The 23,211-nt window shown below is 42.0% G+C and overlaps 1 protein-coding gene across 1 annotated transcript; it reads right to left on the reverse strand.

The window, feature by feature from the left end:
• Positions 1 to 231: 231 nt before the first annotated feature.
• Positions 232 to 22,077, reverse strand: wdtc1 (WD and tetratricopeptide repeats 1). Its single transcript, XM_008120669.3, has 16 exons — positions 21,800 to 22,077; positions 16,909 to 17,057; positions 15,590 to 15,673; positions 15,238 to 15,284; positions 14,762 to 14,873; positions 12,063 to 12,250; positions 11,656 to 11,838; positions 11,281 to 11,375; positions 10,683 to 10,798; positions 9,066 to 9,141; positions 6,930 to 7,026; positions 6,287 to 6,460; positions 5,098 to 5,333; positions 4,548 to 4,716; positions 3,149 to 3,341; positions 232 to 1,336 (listed from the first exon to the last, which is right to left on the reverse strand). The coding sequence occupies exons 2-16, from the start codon at positions 17,029 to 17,031 to the stop codon at positions 1,136 to 1,138; spliced, it is 2,094 nt and encodes a 697-aa protein (XP_008118876.1). The 5' UTR covers positions 17,032 to 17,057; positions 21,800 to 22,077; the 3' UTR covers positions 232 to 1,135.
• Positions 22,078 to 23,211: the final 1,134 nt, after the last annotated feature.

The following is a 23,211-nucleotide window of genomic DNA, read 5'->3' on the forward strand; positions in this document are numbered from 1 at the left end:
ATTTAGTACAATGTAGTAATTTAAGGCTTATATTGTGCTATGCTAATCATATATTGCATGTCCATTTGATTTGTAAACCGCTCTGAGTCCCCTTTGGGGTAAGAAGGACGGGATATAAATGTATTAAATAAATAATAAATAATAATAATAAAGGACCGGTTTCTAAAAAGGCCACTAACCGAGGAAGGTTCCTCTCTGTACAACACACGAATGGATGAGATGGGAAGGGAATGACTTTCACCAGGGCTGGCAAATGGTTTATTCTCACACACAATTCTTTCTTGGTTCTCGACCTAAACCCGGGACAAGGCATGTCAGTGCAGCAGTGCAACCACACACTTCCCCTTCTCCAGGGAAAAATTTCAGAGAAATGAGGGAGAAAAATCAGGTTTCCAAAGAGTAGCAACATGAGGTCTTTTTACTCGTTCGAGTCAATGAAACCACCAAGCCCTTGTCACAGCCATTTCTGTCTTTCACTGCATGTGGAAGAAATGAAAGTATTAGATACCGGAGCCTGGAAAGTTAATTCTCTGCCCCTCCACAGCCATATTAACTGGGCCACCCAGTTAATATTGTTCGGCCAGCTCCTCATGGTCAGGTTTTAGTCGTCATCAGCAGTCCTTTGGGATGGAAGAGATGGTGAAAGAGATGCCCGGGAGGGGCAGCAGCGAGCAGCAGAGCAGGCAAAGCCAAGCTTTGGAGACAGACCACTGCATCAGACTCCATTCCATCACCCTGCCCTAGTTTACATTTCTTTTTTTATTGAGTTTTTAACATCCTGTCTGCAACCCGCGTTTGCGTAGGCGAGGCCTCCTACCAGCACTGGAGAGAGGGGGTGGCAACCAGTTCTGACACTTTGCTCACTGACAATGTGGGAAACACATCCCTGCACAGACTAGGTGCTGCTAGGAGGCAAAACGCAACAGGCTGCGCAAAAGAGGGACGAGGCAAAGGGGGAGAAACAGCAGCAGCAGTTTAAGGAAAGCCACTCCTGCCCCTGCGGCGCGTCCTACGCTGTGCATAGTGGGAGACGGTGCGGTCGCTCGTCAGAGTCCAAACGGGGCAAAACTAGATTTCCCTTCAAACCAACGAACAAAAAAAAAACGAAAGAAAGGGGAGAAGGGGCGACTCGGGTTTAGCTGGTCCGGCAGTGGACCTGCCCCTCAGAGCTGTCTTCCTCATCCGAGCCTCCTCCGGCTCCGCTGCCAGTCAGTCCCGTGATCCGGTAGCCCATGTTCAGCAACATCACCTCCAAGGGGTCGGCGTTCATTCGCCGCTGGTTGGCCTGCGAGGCCCCTTCCATGTCCTCCACCACCCGCCCATTCAAGGCTTCACTCTGTAAAAGAGAAGGAGAAAGAGTGACAGATAAGATCAGCTGCCAGTAGAGCGACCACACTAGATATGGCTGCTTTTACCGAAAGGTCCCAGGTTCAAATTTATTTATTATTTATTTATTTACAGCATTTATATTCCGCCCTTCTCACCCCGAAGGGGACTCAGGGCGGATCACATTACACATATAGGCAAACATTCAATGCCTTTTAACATAGGACAAAGACAAACAAACATAGGCTTCCGAGCGGGCCTCGAACTCATGACCTCCTGGTCAGAGTGATTCATTGCAGTTAATTGCAGCTGGCTTGCTCTCCTGCCTGCGCCACAGCCCGGGCCTAGAATCATAGAATCATAGAATCATAGAATAGTAGAGTTGGAAGAGACCACATGGGCCATCTAGTCCAACCCCCTGCTAAGAAGCAGGAAATCGCATTCAAAGCACCCCCGACAGATGGCCATCCAGCCTCTGGCCTAAAATCCCAGGAGCCGAATGAGCGCCCGCTGTTAGCCCCAGCTCCTGCCAACCTAGCAGTTTGAAAACATGCCAATGTGAGTAAATCAATAGGTACTTCTCCGGCGGGAAGGTAACAGCGTTCCATGCAGTCATGCCGGTCACATGACCTTGGAGGTGTCTATGGACAATGCCGGCTCTTCGGCTTAGGAATGGAGATGAGCACCAACCCCCAGAGTCAGACATGACTGGACTTATCGTCAGGGGAAACCTTTACCTTTACCTTACTGGTCTAATCAAGCATTTTGGAATTACAGTAGTCTCTCACTTATCCAACATAAATGGGCTGGCAGAACGTTGGATAAGCGAGTATGTTGGATAATAAGGAGAGATTAAGGAGAAGCCTATTAAACACCAAATTGGGTTATGATTTTACAAATTAAGCACCAAAACATCATGTTATACAACAAATTTGACAGAAAAAGTAGTTCAATATGCAGTAATGCTACATAGTAATTACTATATTTACGAATTTAGCACCAAAGTATCACGATGTATTGAAAACACTGACTACAAAAATGTGTTGGATAATCCAGAACATTGGATAAGCGAATGTTGGATAAGTGAGACTCTACTGTACTTCTTCTACAACAGAGGTATCAAACTTGGGGCCCTCCAGATGTTTGGCCCTTCAATTCCCAGACGCCCTATCCAGCTTGTCCAATGGCCATTAAGAGGAAAAATGTCTGTATTTAATAGGTAGGGGAGAAGGTTGAATATTAAAAATGACTGTTGTAGTTGTCATCCCTCTTTTTCCCTCTAAAAAGAGAAAATTTTTGAAGTAATGAAAGGTTGAGGCATAATACGATGAAACAATGCTCTCTTCCTATTACTATTGATGCATATGTTTTGGATATTAGAATACTCCAAAATCCAAAACTGTCCACATGGCATAGTTGAGATAGTGACACTTCTGCTTCTGATGGTTCAACATACGTGCACTTTGTTTCATGCACAAAATTACTAAATCATTAAAATAATACATAAAAGCAACCCCAGATTCCCCAATCTGGAAATGGCACTCCAAAAAATGGCACAGGCTGGTGAGCAGCCAGCTGCAGCCAGCTGCAACAAATCACTCTGACCAAGAGGTCATGAGTTTGAGGCCAGCTCAGAGCCTGTGTCTGTCTCTGTCTTTGCTCTATGTTAAAGGCATTGAATGTTTGCCTTATATGTGTAATGTGATCCGCCCTGAGTCCCCTTCCGTGTGAGAAGAACGGAATATAAATACTGTAAATAAATAAATAAATAAATAAACTCTTCTTGACTTTAGTCTGCCCATCTGCCCCATTCAAAGCTCACCTCCGGCCGGGGATTCCACAGACGGACAACAGGATCGATGCCGCTGGTGGCCAGGAAGCAGTAGCTTGGGTGAGGCTGCAGACAATTGACTATAGACTCATCGCCTTGCAGAACCCGCACCAAGTTGGTTGTTTCTTTCTCCCATATGAAGAAGGAGCCATCGTCGGAGCCACTGACAATGTACTGCGCATTGCTAGGAGGAAGGAAAGTGGGCAAACAGACATCAATGAAGCGGCCAGCAGAAGCATCACAGGGCTAGAGATCAAGTGTGTTTAGACTACGGTTACTATCATCCTTGCGAACCCACTATTAGGGGGCTTGTATCTCAAATCAGCAAATCAATAACTGAAAAAATTGTGTGGCTCAAATAAGGGCTCTAAAATAGTAGTGTGAGAATCAGATCTGGTAATAAGTATTAAAAGAATTTGTATCTAAAATTGAAAAACCAAATACCGTATATACTCGAGTATAAGCCGACCCGAATATAAGCCGAGGCACCTAATTTTATCACAAGAAAACTGGGACTCCAGTATAAGCCGGGAGTGGTAAATTTCAAAAATAAAAATAGAAACCAATAAAATTACATTAATCGAATGTTTTAAATGTTTTTGAATATTAAATGTTTTTGAATATTTATATAAAACTCTAATTTAAGATAAGACTGTCCAACTCTGATCAAATCATTATTCTCATCTTCTTCAATGTAAATGCCCTTATGTATCCTTTTAATATTAATAGAGTAAAATAATAAATGTATTATTAATAAAAATAGAGTAAAATAAATGTAATACTAACAATAATAATAGAGTAAAATAATAAATGTAATACTAACAATAATAATATCAGAGTGAAATAATAAATGTATTATTAATAATAAAATAGAGTAAAATAAATGTAATACTAACAATAATAATAGAGTAAAATAATAAATGTAATAATACCAATAAAAATAGAGAAGAATAATAAATGTACCATATATACTCGAGTATAATCCAGCCAGGACCCTCACTCGAGTATAAGCCGAAGGAGGATTTTTCAGTCCTAAAAAAGGGCTGAAAAACTAGGCTTATACTTGAGTATATACAGTATATACTAGCATCACAGTGAAGAGCCTATTGTTGGAAATCAACTATATTCTACAAAAGTTTATAGTCCTCATCAAGAAAATGGGCACATGAGTTAGCTGGGGGGAAAGCCCTTCTCCCACTGCCCTTTGTCTGTGCGTGTCTCTCTCTTTCCTCCCGTTTCTTGGTGATGTTCGACTGATACCTAATGATTTGGTTTTTCTCTGTAGCTAAAAAGGGAGTCTTCTGCAAGGTGGATGGAGACCAAACAATGTGCAGTTGCATTATAAATACAGATGATAGTGACACCTCTATAGCTTGAGAATTCCCCATACCTGCCAAAAAAGTTTGCCTCCTTGATGTCCGTGGTAGTGTTGCAATGGCCGCAGTATCTGAACTTGTAGTCATAGCTGCGCTCTCTCAGCACCATCTCGTCGTCAGAGATGGAGTCCTTGCGCCCAGTCGCTCGCAGCCAGATGGGCCCGCTCCCTTTCTTGTCTTCCGCTAAACAAAGCAAAAGGCCATGTTTCACAAGGACAGAAAACTTTTCTCTCCGCCTCTAGTCTTTTGCAGGAACAACCACTTGCATACTCCACACCCTTCCTATTCTGGTTTTATAGATTAAAACAGAGCTCGAGGCATTGCAATTTCACCAAGGGAAATAGACTACTCTCTTTAAGAAATATTGTATAATTACACATCTACATTTAATGGCATATTACTGCCTCAAGAAACAATATATAGGTACAAAGACAACACCCCTAAAGGATAATTTAATGCTGGATATTCTTGAAAGCTATACAATTCAGAGATCTGTGCATTTTTAAAAAAGGAATACAACATTCCTCGATGCTCAGGGCAACACAGGGTCAGAGAGGTCCTCACCATTATCACTTTTTGAAAACAGGGCTGCGTTGATGTCCCGATCCAGCGCGTCACAGGCGCTGCTATGGGCTTGCTCGGGGAATTTTCCTTTGAAGTCATCCAGACACTCCAGGGCTTCAGCCACATACTTCAGCTCAAAGAGACAGCGAGCCAAGCGGAAGTGCGCCTTCAGATGGCATGGGTTCAGGGAGATGGCCCTCAAGCAGTCCCTCAGAGCATCGTAGTGATCCCCATCCCTGAAAGAGGAACAAACATTGGATGCCTACTGCGTGAGCAAGGTCTTCTTTCATCACAGTCCAAAGTGCATTTTGCTGTTGAAGTCAATCACTTTGCTGGGTCAGGCTATACCAGGGTTTCTTAAATCTTTTCCACTCATGACCCCTTTCAGAAATTTTACATGACCCAAGATATACAGGTATATAAAATAGGTATAACAATCAAACATCTGCTGATAACAAATCTCTCTTTGCAAGGCTTGCTAAACAGGCTGATTTCTCTTTTTATGATATACAGCTGGAACATCTTCTGCAGAGTCAACTGTAAACACTACACAAAAGTGTAAATGTCTAAACTAGGTGGCAGTCAGAAACCTTTTAACAGTTCCAATTTTTTCAGGACCACAACACTGGGCTAAGGGGACCCCATTTGGGGTCAGGACCCACAGTTTAAGAAGCAGTAGTCTACAGCAGTGAATTCCAGGCTCTCGTCCCGCAAATACTTTGAACTTTAGCTACCAGAAGCCCTAAAAACTGGCCATGTTAACTGGGGTTTCAAACTAGTTGGGAACAGAAACATATCAAGAGTCAAAGGATGGAAACCAGTGGTTGACACTGCATGTTTTAAAGTTTTCCTCTTTAATTCTAGTTCTGGAAAAAATGCTATAAATAAAATAATAACATAACTGTGAGACCTAAGCTATGCCTGGCACTGATACATATGCTCCTCTGTAGAATAATCATCTTTCTATTGACAAGGCAGAATTGTTGGAGGAAAATAAAAAGTAAGTCTAAGCTGTAGTCTCTTGACGACAAAAGTGAATCTAGCGGCTTTAGGAACTACACATACAGCCAGCTAATGGGGATGATGTTTATGCCCCTTGGAATCCGGGAAAAGACAGCAACTTCCTCTGCTACAAAGCAAGGATGTTCCTTTCATTAATTCCCCTGTGAAGCATCCCTCCTTCACTCACCATTTGCGCTTCATATAGGCAGCAGCTCTGTTTCCATAGAGCATGGCGTTGTTGGGGGCTTTCTGCACAGCTTTGCTGTAGAGTTGGATGGCTTGAGTCCACTGCTGGCAAGCAAACGCCTCGTTGGCTTGCAACTTAATTTTCTCCAGGTAAGGAGGGAGCTCCACTTGTGGGCTAAAAAAATAAAGAAAGCTGGAATGAAGTGAAACTGGCCTCAGACACAGAACCCTGGTTTCTCTCAAGAGATGTGGGGATAAAATATCAGTTTCTCAAGGGCCTAAATGTAGCCCTCACCTTCCCCAAAGCCCCATCAAATTATATATTTTTTCCTTTGGTTTCATCAACTTTTTTGGCTTCTTAAATGTTGAAAGATGTTCCCATTTTGATGTCAATTCAAGCAAGTCACAATCTCTTTATAGCTCGTCATTGTAAAGAAATAACCGGCAGGTGCCGCCTGGAAACAGAGTGGATGTAGTCCCACAGAATAACATTCACTCAAAAAAGAAGCCTGGAAAGGCACGGGCTCCTGAGTGCTGTGCAAACATCCCTTTGAAAATTCGGAACACAGCGTCCCACATGCTGACACCTCCTTACAGAATCACACAAAGCATAAACTGTTAGCAAGGCAAAGCTGGCCTCTTACCTCGCATGCGCTCGCCCCTCAGACAGCCTGAACCCATTGCTGTGGAGATGGATGCCATTTGACACGCCATTCATCGATGTTTTTCCATTCTGCACCTCTGAGGGCCATAAAAAACAATCAAGCCCAAGCCAGAAACAGATTCACAGACAGCGCACACACCTTGGCCTCTCGCCTTCCTGGATTTACCAAACTAGGAGGCAGCCAAGAGGAACAGCATCAAATGCTGATCTATCTCATTCACATTATAAGGCATAAAATTGCATTACACTATGCTGGAAGAGTATAGTTTTTCAAGTATGCCTAGTATGCCGCCCTGAGTCCCCTCGGGTGAGAAGGGCGGGATATAAATACTGGAAATAAAATAAATAAATAGACACATGCCATACTATAAACTGCCAAGCAGAAAGGGGTGGACTGGATGGTCCTTGGGGTCTCTTTCAACTCTATTGATCTAGCATAATGAACTGCTCAAAATTACCCGCTGGAAATCAATCCCATGTGGAATGGTTGAAATTTTTAAGAGAGAGGCATCAATGTCCTTTGTGAATGTACATGGCTCTCTGATTCTGCATCCATAGCTTGGAAATATTTTCAAAAGCTCCAAAAAGCAAGCTTTGATTGTGCCATTTTATATATGGGAAACAATTTACTACTTCAGTGTATATAATGGGACTTGAGCTTCCATGGATTTAAGCCTTCATGAGGAGTCCCAGAACCAAACCCCAGCGGATATCAAAGGTCCACCGAGACCTTACTCTCAGCTCTGGTCAAAGAGATTTTGCACATTTTGGAAAGACTACAAAACATTAACCAGGAGAACATAGAACACAATCCAGTTTGAGCATAAAACACATCTCCATCAAATGGCAATGGAAAGCAGTGCAGCATAATCTGGCCAATGAGATGTTAGTGTGATGTTTTGTTAGTTATGTTGGAACAGGGTTTGCGAGATACAAATTCCTGGTCCTCACTGAGCCATGAAATGTACTGACCTTGGGTGAGTCACTTTCTTATTGCCTGACCAAGATCATTGTGAGGACAAAAAACATGCGATGTGGTGCGGGGAGAACACACACTTGTTGTACACTCACAGGAGAAAAGGTGGGATATGTATATAATATACATTCTTCTGAGGAGCTATTCTCAGAAGGTAATCACAGACTTGAACCTGGCTGGAAATGAAAGTCCCAGAACTGTAGGGAGAGAATCCTAAAACAAACTATGATTGACTTAGGTATGATCTAATAGGAATCACAATACATATTTCATATGTAGGTTAGCTAATCTGGGGGGTATCACATTAAAGAAGGCTGGTTCACAAATGCATCCCACATTAACCGACCTATTACTAACTTCCTGCAGCAATGCAGGTGATATAGCATCTCCCGCATAATTCTAAGAATTACAGTTCAGCGAGTATCTGAAAAGTCTGTTGCAATGCCTCACAATGTAAATAAAATTACTATTGAATTAGTTTAGGTTTGTTCAGTCACAACGCACCTCAGAGGATTCCATTCTCCCACCGAGCACAGAAAATTGCATTACAAGTCAAAAGCAGTGTGGAGAAAGAAATACTGCTGGCAAATTTGGAAAGCAATACAGGAAGAGGACTCGCAGCAATAGTTTATTGTCTTTATTTGCTGTTCAGAAACACAAGGTTTTGTCTCACGTAGTTGTCTCAGCCCTTTCCGTTTTGAAGCAAATATATGTCAGTCTTTTATAAGTACCTGTCTTTATTGCTCTGCAAACAGACTTTGGACACTGAATACTTTTATGACCAAACCCAAAGTGTCCTGCTTTTTGTTACATGGTCCTTTGCCATTCTGGAGTTTTTACTTCTAGCAAAGCAGTAACATACGTATAATATATTTACCCTCGTTATTTAACACTTTGGAATATGGAATAGAATGTACCAAGTTTATAGGGAACCGACAAAAATACGGAAGCAAGAACCGTGCACATCGACTAGGACTGGGCTGCCTCTTTCTACTTTTTTGAGCAACGGTCCTATTGGACAGCAAGAAATAAGCATACCTCTGTGAAATCTGGAAGCTAGCATGAGGACAATTCAAAAATAACCAGGAGGCTTCACATTATTATTATGTCATGGATGTCAAATACAATGCAGGCACCTACCTCCTGAAGGGTGGCATTTCTTTGGCAGAAGAAAAGTGTATGGCCGCTGCTTGTAAGTCAGGTCAAACAAGTAAACCTAGAAACCAGATGAAGACAAACAATGAAGCTACAGGTTATACAGGTAGGTTAACTGGTGGGATACCATTTCTGGTACAGTCAAAGCCCCACATTCGCTGAGGTTAAGGGCTCAAATTCCCAAGCAAATAAAAAAATTGTATTTATTTAACCTGGAGGAATCTCTTGGTCCTCCAGTGAGACGTCAGATGGAAGACGGCTACAGAGTCACATTGGAGGGCTTAAGAGATTCCTAATAAGACCATAATAATCAAATTCACAAATAATCAAATCTGCAAAATGTGGAAGAATGAGCGTACTTCTAAGGTGAGAGTGCAATGGCCTGCTGTTAAAACTCCCTACCAAATAAATGTGCAAGGTATGCACCACAAACCCTGTGTCAATTCTTAGTTTTATGGGCCATGCCACTTTCATATACCTGCACCCTCTTTGGACTAAGGGAAGTTTATCGAAGCTCAATGTCTGCTGGGAAAGAAGAGGGATTCAATAAGAGTTCCTTGGCCAAGGGCAGACACCCAGGAGTTTCACCCAAGAGGTTCAAAACCTTTGCATCAGGTTCCCACAACTATTAGGATCAAGCCTAAAGAGATATGGAAATCAAACTGCTGAACTTCACCTGCAGTGCTGCTTTTCTTCAGACTAAGTCCTGTGGAGACTGTCCCTAATACGGGCAATTAAAGACGGCCTCATCAAATAATCATGGCCCATGTGAAACTGATTCCTACGAGATCAGTCACCCAACATAACCTCCGCTACAATGCTTTTCAATGAAAACTTGCACATTCAATTATAAACCCTTACGGCACTTGTGTCCAGCCTTTGGTCATCCAGATGTTTGGGTTGCCAACTCCCAGAAGCACAGGCCAGCCTGTCCAATGTCAGGGATTCTGGGAGCTGAAGTCCAAAATAATTGGAGGACCAAAGGTTGGACACCACTGCTTTACAGGGGAAAGGACATTCCTGAAAATAAGTGACAGTATGCCTCAATCCATGGCCTCTGGGGAGGAAGCACCAAATGGAAAGAAAGAAAGAAAGAAAGAAAGAAAGAAAGAAAGAAAGAAAGAAAGAAAGAAAGAAAGAAGAAGTTTATTTATATCCCACCTCCATCTCCCCCGAAGGGGACTCGGGGCGGCTCACAGAAATATCAAATAAAAACAGTAACAGTATACAATACATCAATAGACAAAAACATGCACCAATTATAAAATCTAAACATTAACCTATGAAATAAAAACACGCTTAATAAAACATAGAATTAAAACCAGCGAGGTTACAGTAATAGATAAGCTAAAGTGCGCATTATAAATTGTAAACTCAAGATAACAAATAAAGTGCAGCAGATTTGTTTGAAGTCAGTTTGGGATGGGAGGAGCCCTGAGCTAATGTTAAGTTGACCAGGAGAAGTGTGACCAGTGCAACAAAGGTCAAGGAACATAATTATTATGGGGATGGACAGTCTATAACCAAAGGCCTATGTGAAGAGCCAGGTTTTTAGAAGGGAAACCTCAAAGTGCATGGTACTTCCACAAGTCTCTTTCTTACCTGCTCTCCTCCCATGTTGACCAAGAGCTCTGTGCCATCAGGGCTGAAGGTGACATATGTAGCAACCAGGACTCTCAGCCGGTTGTTGTAGTCCGGTAATTTCACCGGAAGATGTCCTGCAAGAAGAGGAAGGAAGCTTTCACTTGTACAGTATGACAACAACGTACAAGGCTCTTTTAAAACAGTCTCTACAGCTTCCATTGCACGCATGTTTTTTGTTGATTCATGATGGTCCCACAAATTTCCTAGGGTTTGCTTAGGCAAGGAATACTTAAGAGAGGACTATCTCCTTTTTGAGATAGTCTTCAGCACTTGGGATTCACTGATGTTCTCCCATCCAAGTACTAACCAGAGCTGACCCTACTTAGATTCCAAAATGAGAAGGGATCTGGCAGTTTTAGGGTGCAGTATTTATTTTACAAGTTTCCATTAGTTGTGAGAAAATGGGCTCATCAATTTAAACTACACATACAACCCATAACTGATAAGGCATGTGCTTAGGACACCCAGCCCATTGTCCCATCCAATACACAAATCCTCCCAAAAAGGTATGAAGTAAACTTTCCAAAATTCTCCTTGTCATCACAGCCAGCCATACCTGCTACATAGTACTGAGCAGCACCATCAGGGAGGGGCTTCTGACGATCACAGAATGTATGGACTCCCGCTGTAGGATTCTGCTTCATTGTTTTCCTAGCAAAAAGAAAGAGGATTTACGTGTGTGTTTCATATTTTGGCGGAGTACATTAGACACCTTTTTAAAGAAAAAAGAACAGCTGGGTTCATTTTGAATATAAGAGGAAATACAACAAAACCACTATGGAAATAGTGCTCAAAGTGACAGTCTCTGCCTTAGCGCCAGTCTCTAATCCATTAGTTGCTGGTCACTTGACATGTTAACAGGAAAGAGAGGAACAAGGGTAGTCAATGAGCACAAATAGAGACAGTAGATACCAGCATCAGACCTTATTACCTGTGGTTGTGAATCATGCGTATATCATAGATCCGTACAAACGGCCCACTGGCTCCCACAGCAAGGTAGTTGTTGTCCTGGGGGTTGACAGTGAGGCATTTTGCCTCTACGAGCTGCCCACAGTATTCGGTCAGATCAATCAGGACCTCTGAATGTTTGCTGTTCTCTCGCAGGTCATACTGTCTGGAAGGGAGGGAGGAATTCAACGTGTCAGCAAGCATCCACAGAACAGAAGAAACTAGTAGTTCAAAGTGCTGGTTATAACCCTTAAAGGACTAGATAGGTCAGGTCCAAGCTATTTGGCCAACTGCATCCTTTGTATAAACCTGGGAACGCATTCCTTGTGGATACTGGAGATCTTACTATATGGAGGTGATTCAATCAGAAGATGCTCATAGTCCTCCTACCTGATGAGCCCATCCTCCGCTGCACTCCAGAAGGTGTTAGGCCACATGGGGGCCGTGGCAATGCGCTTGACCCTGTTCTTGTGATCACCAAACATATGGATAGTTTCTTTCACAGTCAAGTCGTGGACATGCACCTTGGAATCTGCCGCCCCGGTAATGAGTATCCGATCCTCCGCATGTGGCAAGAACTACAGAAAGCAAACAAGGTATTCAGTGTAGCGATCTCCTAACACTGAGAGCACATTCCCTCAAGATAAAACAATTAAATCGCCTCCAACAGCTTCCTCAATTTAAGGAAGGTGTCAGTAAGTAGCCCATTTGGTTGGCTTTGTAGTCAAGTCCCCACCTATCACTTTGTATTGGAGTTTTAATCATTGTTTGCTATCCGAGTTTTAATCATTGTGCTATGTCTTTAAACATTTGTATTTGAATAGTCTAATGTTTCATCTATAAAATTAAGGATCATTATATTATTACAATGTGGAGCCCAATGGATGCATTTGATAACATCCAGAGGATATTATCTAATGCAGGGCTTCTTAAATTTTTCCACTCGGGACCCCTTTTGATCCAAGAGATGTTTATGTGACTCTGGGTATATATTTATTAAACAAAATACAAAAATCAAATATTTATTGATATCAAATCAGCAATCTGCATGGTTTACTAAATAAGTACAACTGACACATCTTTTGCAGAGTCTGCTGCAAATACTGCACAACAGATTTGTGTAAATGTAAAACAGACACTAGGCGACATTCAGGAAAAATTTTAAGGACCCAGCATTGAGCAGTTGGGTCCACAGTTTTAAGAAGCAGTGATCTGGTGCACACAACAAGGATGAACTTGAATTGGACCATGCTCCAACATGCCCATGGCTTATTCAGACTGTGCACTGCCACATACAAAGTGGCTTATGTTCAAATTTAAAGAGAACAGAAGCAGATGTGAAATCAAAACAGTGGCAGACACTGCCTACAGAAAACCCACCAAGACAGTTGTGCTTGAAGAGCACATGGCAACGTGTTATACTCTGAGAACGAGAAGCCTTACGCACCTCACAAAAGTGGAAAGAATATTTTACCAAAATTTGACAACTGCAACTCATTCACACAGAGACATGCAGCTATTCCACAACACATTCCATATCTTAAAAGACTTTGCAACTTTGTGCCTGCTAGTATCCTTTTTGTAGATGAACTAAGATGCATATGGTAACATTTTATTCTTCTTCACAACATGCAGCAAGTTTTTATTTCTATGCTAACATTACTAGGGGAATTATACCACTGCACACTTATTTTTTTCCAATCTGTGCAGCTCTTCAGTCTCTCCTCTTTAGTCCCTGACTGTGCTTGACAAAACATGTCATGTGAGCTGGCTGCCACAAAGGCAATGGCCGGGGAGCACGCAACGAGCGATGTGAGAAAATCCATGTAGACCATTGTATGCTGCCAGGGGTTTGTGTCATCGCAGCCAATTCACACCACGATCACATACTTGACTGCAAAACGAGGGAAGCACAACAGAGCATACAAAAACAAATCCAGTTTCCAGTTTTGTGAAACTCTTGAACAGTGACAGCCTTATCAGAGATATGGTGAAAGATGTCTCGGGTGGCGGATAATGAATGCTATTTAGAGCAGCAAGGTGGAAGAGACAGAATATTTGTCTTATTGGACACAATCCACAGGGATGTTTTTCTGCACAACCCTCAATGAAATGTATACAAACTGTGCAAGAATACTCTCAGTTAGTTGGCAGGCTTGTCATTTTACAGATCAGACAGCTAAATAAACTGTCAGAACTGAAGACTCATCTCTTTCGGCAGACCTACCCAGTCAACTTCGAACCATGAGTTTTGCATTTATATTCTACTCTTGCTGTATTTTTATCTTTGTACCCTTGGGGTATGCATTTTGTTGTGTGTGTGTGTGTGTGTGTGTGTATATATATATATATATATATATATATATATATATATATATATTTGTTGACATGTTTTGACGATGTTCTACCCCACCTTGAATTGTGAGGAGAGGCAGTTAACAAATACAATTCCAAAATCTTATTTTTCTTCTTATTTGAACTATTTAATTTAAAATTCATTGAGGTATTTTAATCTAATGATTTTATCTTATATTGCTGCTATAGTCCCCCCCACCTTTGAAGTTGACTGAATTGCATTGGTGGTTGTTTGATATTATTACTGTTGTATAAACCTTTGTTTTAACTTCTGTTTTATCACCTTCTTGTGTTTTAAACTGTGTATATTGTTAATGTATTTGCGCTGTTACTTTTGTAACATCATGAGCTGCCCCAAGTCCCCACGGGGAGATGGTGGTGGGGTATAAATAAAGTTTTATTATTTTATTATTATTATTATTATTATTATTAGGGACAGGGAATACGGAAACCTTGAGAAAATTTTGACTGCAGTTCCCGTAAGCCCCAACAAGCATAGATTAGAGATTGTGGGAGTTGTTATTCAAAACATTTGGAGGCATCTTGTTGCCCACTTGTACCTATACATACTTGTATTGTTTATACTCCTACTTGTACATATAACTAAACAGTACCAAATTTGCTACCCATATTCTAGAGCTAAATTACCCCAGCTGCCCCTAAACATATAATCTTAAAACAAGAACATTTCATGTTCCCTCGTCTTTCTGCAACTTACTCCCAACCCGACTCACCTTGACAGAGAATATGTTTGCCGTGTGGCCCGTGTGCATGGAAAGGAGCTTCTTATGATGCAGGGGGTCCCACACAATTGTGTGCTGGTCATCAGAGCCTGAGGCCAGCAAGCTGACAAGCAAAAGGAGATGGAACATGACATGTTTAGCTACGTAAGCAGTTTGCAAAAGGTTGCTGCTAAACCACATCCATTTTCAGTTGACACTCAAGTGCAAGTGCCATTCTGACAGAACTGCAGCCACAACATGAACACACCAGATCTTTGAGTTTTTAAGCTCCTTATCAAATGTTATCCCAAAAAGTTGAAAGACTACAGTAGAGCCACCATTTGACTGAGCTGCATGAAAGGAAACAGCAAAGCCGTTCACCATAAAAACAGTTCCACTCTCTGATATACAAGATCCCCTCCACCCAACTTAGAATACATGCTGCAATAAGCATTTGTCCATCCTTTGTATTTTGAAGTCATACTTACTTTCCCTTTTCATTCCATTCAAGACAGTTGACGCAGCCAGTGTGACCCTAAACCAAGAAGACAGAAAGGGATACCCAAATTTTACATTTAAGACTGTCCAAAGAAGAGGGATGTAATTCCTTCCTTTAGTTAGGATATGTCTAGTTTTTTATGTAATCTGAAAACAGATAGCTGAACAGTTCTTTCCAAACAAAATCCTATGCCTAGCCTGTACTTTGATGGGCTAAACTGGAAATTCATTTGATGAATGAAAAATGTCCACATTAAAAAAAAAAACTAATATGTTAGCAGTCGTATGTTCAGTGGTTATTATCTCAAGACAAGTATGCATTTCAATTTTTCCAGTGCTCACCTGCAGCTCGGCCTCCAAGCCCAGGCGCTGGATGAACGGGTCTGTAACATGATAATGGCGTTCAAAGCTGAGGGCACCCTTCTCCTGTGAAGAACAAATAACACCATACTTTTTTCACTATGCAAGCTGGGCCCTTCATAATCAATCAATAAGAGTGATAAATCTAATGTTGTTTCATTTAAGCACAAAATGCACTGCATGTGACATTCTCCAATTCTGGTATTTCAAGCTCTTGAAGCTACAGCTTGTAACTGGTTTACAAACTCTGGCTCACCATTATGTCTGAACTTCAGAACAATGGCTTCTCACTAGTTTGTTGGCCAAGTTACAAAGCCTGAGATAGGAATAGCAAAAAAGGGCAGGACAGAAACAACAGTAACCATTTGAACTGTCTTCAGGACAATGTTATGACTTTAACAACAAATGCCAATGAATATAAAACATAGCCACTGTTAGTATTTTCTGCCTGCAATTTCTCTCTGACCCAACTGCCTACTACCCAACATCCTATAATCCATATTGTTACATACCCCTCAATTTTGGATAATAGTTGAACTAGATAAAATACGCCCCAGTTCACTTCATAGTCTGAAGACAATCTTTGTTTTTGCTATAGCATATCAATGCAGCTGGGAATTTTTTAAAAAAATGTTCCACAACATTTTCCATAGCCATTCCTACACCACATGATGCAGTGCAATGCAAGCCTTCCTCAGCCAGATGCCCTCCAGATGTATTTGGACTACAAAGTCCATCAGACTACCCTTTGATCCTACTGGCCATGCCACAAGGGGTTGACAGGAGTTGCAGCCACAAATATGGAAGGCATTGAGTTAAGGAACATTATCATGTCATGGTCTCTTTTCAGTTTCAAACTGGGCAGACAATAGTGAAAGGACAAAGCGGTATCTTTCATTTGCCCTTCTCAGATCAACTTTATGGGCTTCTTGCCATAATGCCAAAGAATAATGTGTCAGTGAGATCTGAATCAAACGTATGAACAAAACAGACGCCTTTTAAATGTGACACTTGGGGAGCATCTACACTGTTAAATGACTGCAGTGTGGCACTACTTGCTCAATATTATAAAATTATCGGAGTTGTGGTTTTATAAGGCCTTTGGCCTTGCTTGCCAAAGAGTGCTGGTGCTTCACTAAACAACGTAGGGTTCCACAGCAGTGAGCCTTGGCAGTCAAAGTGGTGTCAAACTACAGCAGATGCACCCTGAGACAACCAAACACAATGTTTTCATCTGCTACTCTTCCCCTTCACCCCAATCCCTGAAAAACAAGCAAAAGATTCCTTTAAACAAGACGCACCTTGAGCTGTCTGTGGATGAGATCCCTAGTAATGTTCGCTTTTGCCATCTTCTCGCAACAGGGCTGACGAAAGCAAGTGAATGGAGGCGCTGCTGTAAATCCAAGCATTCCAGTAGCATTCATGTCCACAGAGAGGGCATTGAAATTACCTGCGGTCAAACGAAGTTGAGGAAGAAAACAGCACTTAGTTATACAGGATATTAAAAAGTGTTTCTAGCCAGAGGAAAGGATTCCCTGTCCTAGGAATCTGAGATGTTTAGATACTTCCTCCAATCTGACTTGCAAAGTAAAATCTCTTACATAAGCCAGTATGTCCCCTGTCCTAGAACTAGGATAGAGAACAGTGACCCTCCAGCTGTTGAATAACAACACTTCCATACCCCCTGATGTTGATTATAGAGTTGCAGTTGGCTAGTTTGGGATAGACATTTTTAACATAATATAGTTTTATCTTTTCGAAACCTATAGCCAGACTGGGGTTTTATAAGTATCTTTTAAATGGTGGTAAATCTGAATTTATATCCTAACCTAATGTAAATACTGTACTGATGTAAATGTAATATGAAATTCTATACTGGTCACTGACTGTAAATAAAGCTTTGACTTGACTTTGATTAGCATTGCAGCCAAAAACAACTGGAGGGCAACCCTTGCCAATCTCATATTCTATAATGATGTCCAGGTGCCTCGTAAATTCAGTTTAAATATCCAGCACAAGCTCAAGTGTTCCCATGACTTTGGTGTGTTAATTCTGGTTCAACTACCTGAACTCATATTTTACTGTTGCAATTCCTACGACAGAAGGGGTTTAAGGAAACCTTAGTTCTCTAACCACTCCAGCTTTTTCACTCACGACAATTGACCTGCCACCTAGTCCTCTTAATTGGTCAGACCTGCCTTGTTGCATTTCAAAGCTTCTCTTCAAAAATCACTGTAGCACATGTAACTGTAGGCCACATTAAATAACAGCTTTCAATTTATAGTGGAGGAGGTTTTAGTATTTCCTTGATAAAATTTGTCAGAGAAAGGTAGGATACAAATCTAATATTACAACGTATGTTGGGATGTCCACATCTCGACAAGAAACAACTGAAAACTTTGGCATCTTTTGGATTGTGCTTTAGCCTGCATTGCAATGTGTGCAACGAGTGCAAAAATGGAGAGAGATGCAATGGTGGGACTGGTGTTGCAAGGAATAATTCCACAGCCATATAAATACCTAGTTTTGTGGTGCTCCTTGGTCTCTCCAGCAAGAGAGACTAGCAAAGAAAACAGTAAGTATTTTAAAAGCTCAATAAACTTTAGGGGCTCTTACTTTTCTTAGTGGAAAGAACACAGAGGGTTGAGAAACAGCCCTAAAGCTCTGCTCCCACTGTAAACAAACCATGACCCTCTCACAATAAAAGGGACAACGTTTCTGGGACTCCTCTGTAATTTGTGCATTGACTCAGCTGTGGAAAAGGGAGGCAGTGATAACAGAGATAAGACTGAGTAAAACTGCCAATGCCAATTTACACGAAATTAGTTTCATGGGCCCTGAAATACCTAGCAAGGAAAATCAGTGGTAGCCAGGTAGCTATTTGAGAAATCAAAGACCAGCAGTTAGTATACAGCCTTTCCTATAGAAAAAAATGCTAGGTGAACCTCATTTTCCCTTTGATAAAAATGGAACAACAACAACCCTGATTCCATGGATGTCTTAGGGCCCTTCCACACAGCCATATAACCCAGAAAATCAAGGTAGATAATCCACAATATCTGTTTTGAACTGGAATATCTGAGTCCGCACTGTCCGACCGGCTGTTGGGAATTGAGATCCAAAACACCTGGAGGACCAAAGCTTGCCTATGCCTGGCCTAGATGCTAAATTCATTCATGCTTCACGTACACTTTACACACACAGCCTGAAGATCATATTATATAATACTTCCAATCATTTTGTGCCTGAAACAAAAGCTAGTGGGCACTGAACCACCAGAAACCTCCCAAAGACTCTTATGGACAATTCTGGGGGATTTCTTTTTTTTTTTTTTGGGGGGGGGGTAGACTCAGGCTTGTACCACAGGACTTTGCTACTTTCCACAGCAAGCCAATTTTTTTCAAAATCCAATATTCACAGGGACAGAAGTAAGGTGGAATCTTCTGAACAGGAGCACAGGCAGCAGAGCAAACACCACAGGGGTGTTACGCCTTCCCTATGTTATCCAAAGTATATACGTATGGCTAGAGTACACTAAAAATGTATCTATTCCAACTTGAATACAAATTCAATTTTAAGAACAAACCTACAGAACTTGGGGACTGTGGGAATTAGAGTCCACCTGGAGGGCCCAAGTTTAACTGTTTATAACATGTTCAGATAACACCCAGAGGAAGCTGCTGCCTCACCAAACTACAACTCCCAGGATTGTTTAGCATTAAGCCATGGAAGTTAATGCAAGAGTATACAAGGCTTGGGCCAACTTGGGCCCTCTAGGTACTTTGGACTTCAGCTCCCAGAATTACATTCAACTTACAAACAACTCGTAGTTAAGAACATGGCTGAGAAAACAGGAAGTGAGATAAATTTATTTTTATATTTATTTATTTATATCCTGCTTTATCTCTCCATACTGAGACTCAAAGCGGCTCACAATCAAAAACATTACAATTCAAAATATACAAGAATGCAACAATAAAACACTATATCAACAACAACAACAAAACTTTATTACTGCCCATGACCAGCACAAAGAACAGTATATAATTATACATTGTTATATATTATCAGTAATAGGAGCCCACAGTGGAGTAAACCACTGAATTGCTGAACTTCCTGACCAAAAGGTTGATGGTTTGAATCCAGGGAGTGGAGTGAGCTCCCGCTGTTAGCCCCAGCTTCTGCCTAGCAGTCTGAAAACATGCAAATGTGAGTAGATCAATAGATATTGCTCCGACGGGAAAGTAACATGTGCTGGCCACATGACCTTGGAGGTATCTACAGACAACGCCGGCTCTTTGGCTTAGAAATGGAGATGAGCACCAACCCACAGTCGGACACGACTGGACTTAATGTCAGGGAAAAACCTTTACTTTTACCCTATGTATGTATGTTTACCATATTTTTACCTTTACCTTATTTTAATCTTAATGTAACATTTATGTTTTATGTTGTAGGCACCATTTGTAAGCCGCCTTGAGTCCCCCCAGGGGTTGAGAAAGGCGGGATATAAACATGGTAAATAAATAAATAATAAATAAAAACATTACAATTTAAAATATACAAGTATGCAACAATAAAACAGTATATCAACAACAACAACAAAACTTTATTACTGTCCATGACCAGCACAGAGAATAGTATATAATATTATCAGTAGAAATATATTTAATATATTTGTATTATTATATTACAATATTACTGTGGGAATTGGGAGTCCAAAACACCTGGAGGGAGGACAAAGTTTGCCCATGCCTGTTACAAAACTATAACTCCCACCATTCCACAGTATGCGCAGTTCAAAGGATATCAAGCTGCATCAATGTTATAGGGTATGGGATGCTATGGAACCCAAAAGTTGTAGTTTGACAAGGTCTTTGGCCTTCTTCTGCCAAGGCCTCACCAAACTACAACTCCCAGGAGGCCACAGCACGGGGTTATGTACATTATTGGTAATATTATATTTAATATTTTTGTATTATTATATTACAATATTATTGTGGGAGTTGGGAGTCCAAAACACCTGGAAGGAGGAGAAAGTTTGCCCATACCTGTTATAAAACTATAGCTCCCACCATTCCACAGTATGAGCGGTTTGAAGGATGTCAAGCTGCATCAATGCTATAGGGTATGGGATGCTATGGAACCCAAAAGTTGTAGTTTGACAAGGTCTTTGGCCTTCTCTGCCAAGGCCTCTCCAAACTACAACTCCCAGGAGGCCACAGCACGGGGTTATGTACATTATTGGTAATATTATATTTAATATATTTGTATTATTATATTACAATATTATTGTGGGAGTTGGGAGTCCAAAACACCTGGTGGGAGGAGAAAGTTTGCCCATGCCTGTTATAAAACTATAGCTCCCACCATTCCACAGTATGAGCGGCTCAAAGGATGTCAAGCTGCATCAATGCTATACGGCAGGGGTCCCCAAACTAAGGCCCGGGGGCCGGATGCGGCCCATCGAAGCCATTTATCCGGCCCCACGGCACAAGGGCAGAAGGGGGTTGGGCTAAGTAACCCAAGGGGTCTCTTTTTCTCTTACAACCCTTATTATTATTATTATTATTATTATTATTATTATTATTATTATTATTGAGGCTGGGTGGCCATCTATCAGGGATGCTTTGCTTGTGCTTTTGGTGCACACAGGCAGAAGGGGGTTGGACTAAATGGCCCAAGGGGTCTCTTCCAACCCTCTTTCTTCCTCCTCTTCTTCTTCTTCTTCTTCTTCTTCACACTGACGCTGGGTGGTCATCTGTCAGGGGTGCTTTGCTTGTGCTTTCGATGCACAAAGCAGAAGGGGATTGGACTCAATGGCCCAAAGGGTGTCTTCCAACCCTCTTTTTTATTGTTATTGTTATTATTATTTATTTATATATTTATTTATTATTGCTCGGTGGCCAACTATAGTCCGGCCCTCCAACGGTCCAAAGGATCGTGAACTGGCCCCCTGTTTAAAAAGTTTGGGGATCCCTGCTATAGGGTATGGGATGCTATGGAACCCAAAACTTGTAGTTTGACAAGGTCTTTGGCCTTCTCTGCCAAGGCCTCTCCAAACTACAACTCCCAGGAGGCCACAGCATGGGGTTATGGCGGTTTAAAATGCCTCAGTTCGTCACAGAGGGGGGCCTGCCATTCCTTAGGCCAGGGGAGGCGTTGGGGGGCGGGGAAGGGGCCCAGAGTTACCTGCCAGGCCTGCGCAGGGGGCGAGGGGCTCCTTGGACGTCCATGCAGCCCCGGGGCCGAGGCCAGGGCCAGGGCAGGGGCCCTTCCAGGAGACGCCAACGCCTCAGGCCCCGGCCTGGAAGGGAGCGGAGCCTCCCGCCGGGCCCGTCCTCCCTCGAGCGCCTCCTCCCGCTCTCTGAGCCTCTCCTGAGGCGACAGCCCTCACCCCAACGCCGCCTCTGTTTCCCCTCCACACACACGCGCCGCACTGCGCCTGCGCCACGCTAATTGCGCCACCGGGGCCCTATCCCCGCGCCGGCCTTGACGTTACGCCAGCGGCGCAAGCGCGCTCCGAGAATAGCGCCCATCGCTTTCTTTTTAACCTCCGTTTGACGTTCCAACGCTCCCATAGGCCAGGAGAGAGAGGAATAGAGGAGTGACAGGCGTCCCGTCCAATGGGGAATCGAAAGGGAGAAGGAAACGTCTGGGGCCAAGCTGCGCACTTAAAGAGTAACGGAAGGCAGACGGAGGCGGAGCCGGGCAGCACCGAAGGGGACGCTGGGAGTTGTAGTTGGGTTAAATTTCCACATTCTTAACCTGATTGACATCTGCTACAAAACAGGAGTTTTGGGGTTCACAGTGGGGTTCATAGTGCTCTCTGGATTGACAGTTTTCGGGTTCACAGTGCTGTCTGGATATAGGTGAACTACAACTCCCATCATCCCTGGTCAATGTCCCCAAACCCTGCCAATAGTTAAAGTTGGTCTTGATGGGTCTGCATGCCAAGTTTGATCCAGATCCATTGTTGGTGGGCTTCGCAGTGCTCTTTGATTGTGAATGAACTACAAATCCCAACATCCTGAATCAACCCCCCCCCCCCCCCCAAAGAAAACCCCAAACAGTATTTTATGTTGGTCTTGATGGGTTTGTGTGCCAGGTTTGGTCCTGATCCATCATCATTGGAAGTCACATTGCTTTTTTGATGTGGGTGAACTACAACTCCCATCATTCCTGGGCCATTGCCCCCCAAACCCTACCACTAGTTAAAGTTTATTTATTTAATACATTTATATCCCACCCTTCTCACACCAAAGGGGACTCAGAGAGGCTTACAAATTAAATTTAAATACAATATTATATTATTAGCATAGTGCAATACTGGCAATAAATTACTATATTGTACTATATCAATATATTGTAATATTGTTAGTAATATTATATGTAATATATAATATCTAATTAATATTATTGTATTATTAGTATTATATTGTACTACAAAATAATGTTATTAATATTATATGCATATACAATATAATATTATAGTAAATTATATTGTACAGATGTATGTATGTATGTGTGTACACATATATACATATACAGTAGAGTCTCACTTATCCAACACTCAATTATCGAATGTTCTGGATTATCCAACG

Source organism: Anolis carolinensis, unplaced genomic scaffold, assembly GCF_035594765.1.
Source record: "Anolis carolinensis isolate JA03-04 unplaced genomic scaffold, rAnoCar3.1.pri scaffold_10, whole genome shotgun sequence".
Taxonomy (NCBI): Eukaryota; Metazoa; Chordata; class Lepidosauria; order Squamata; family Dactyloidae; genus Anolis; species Anolis carolinensis.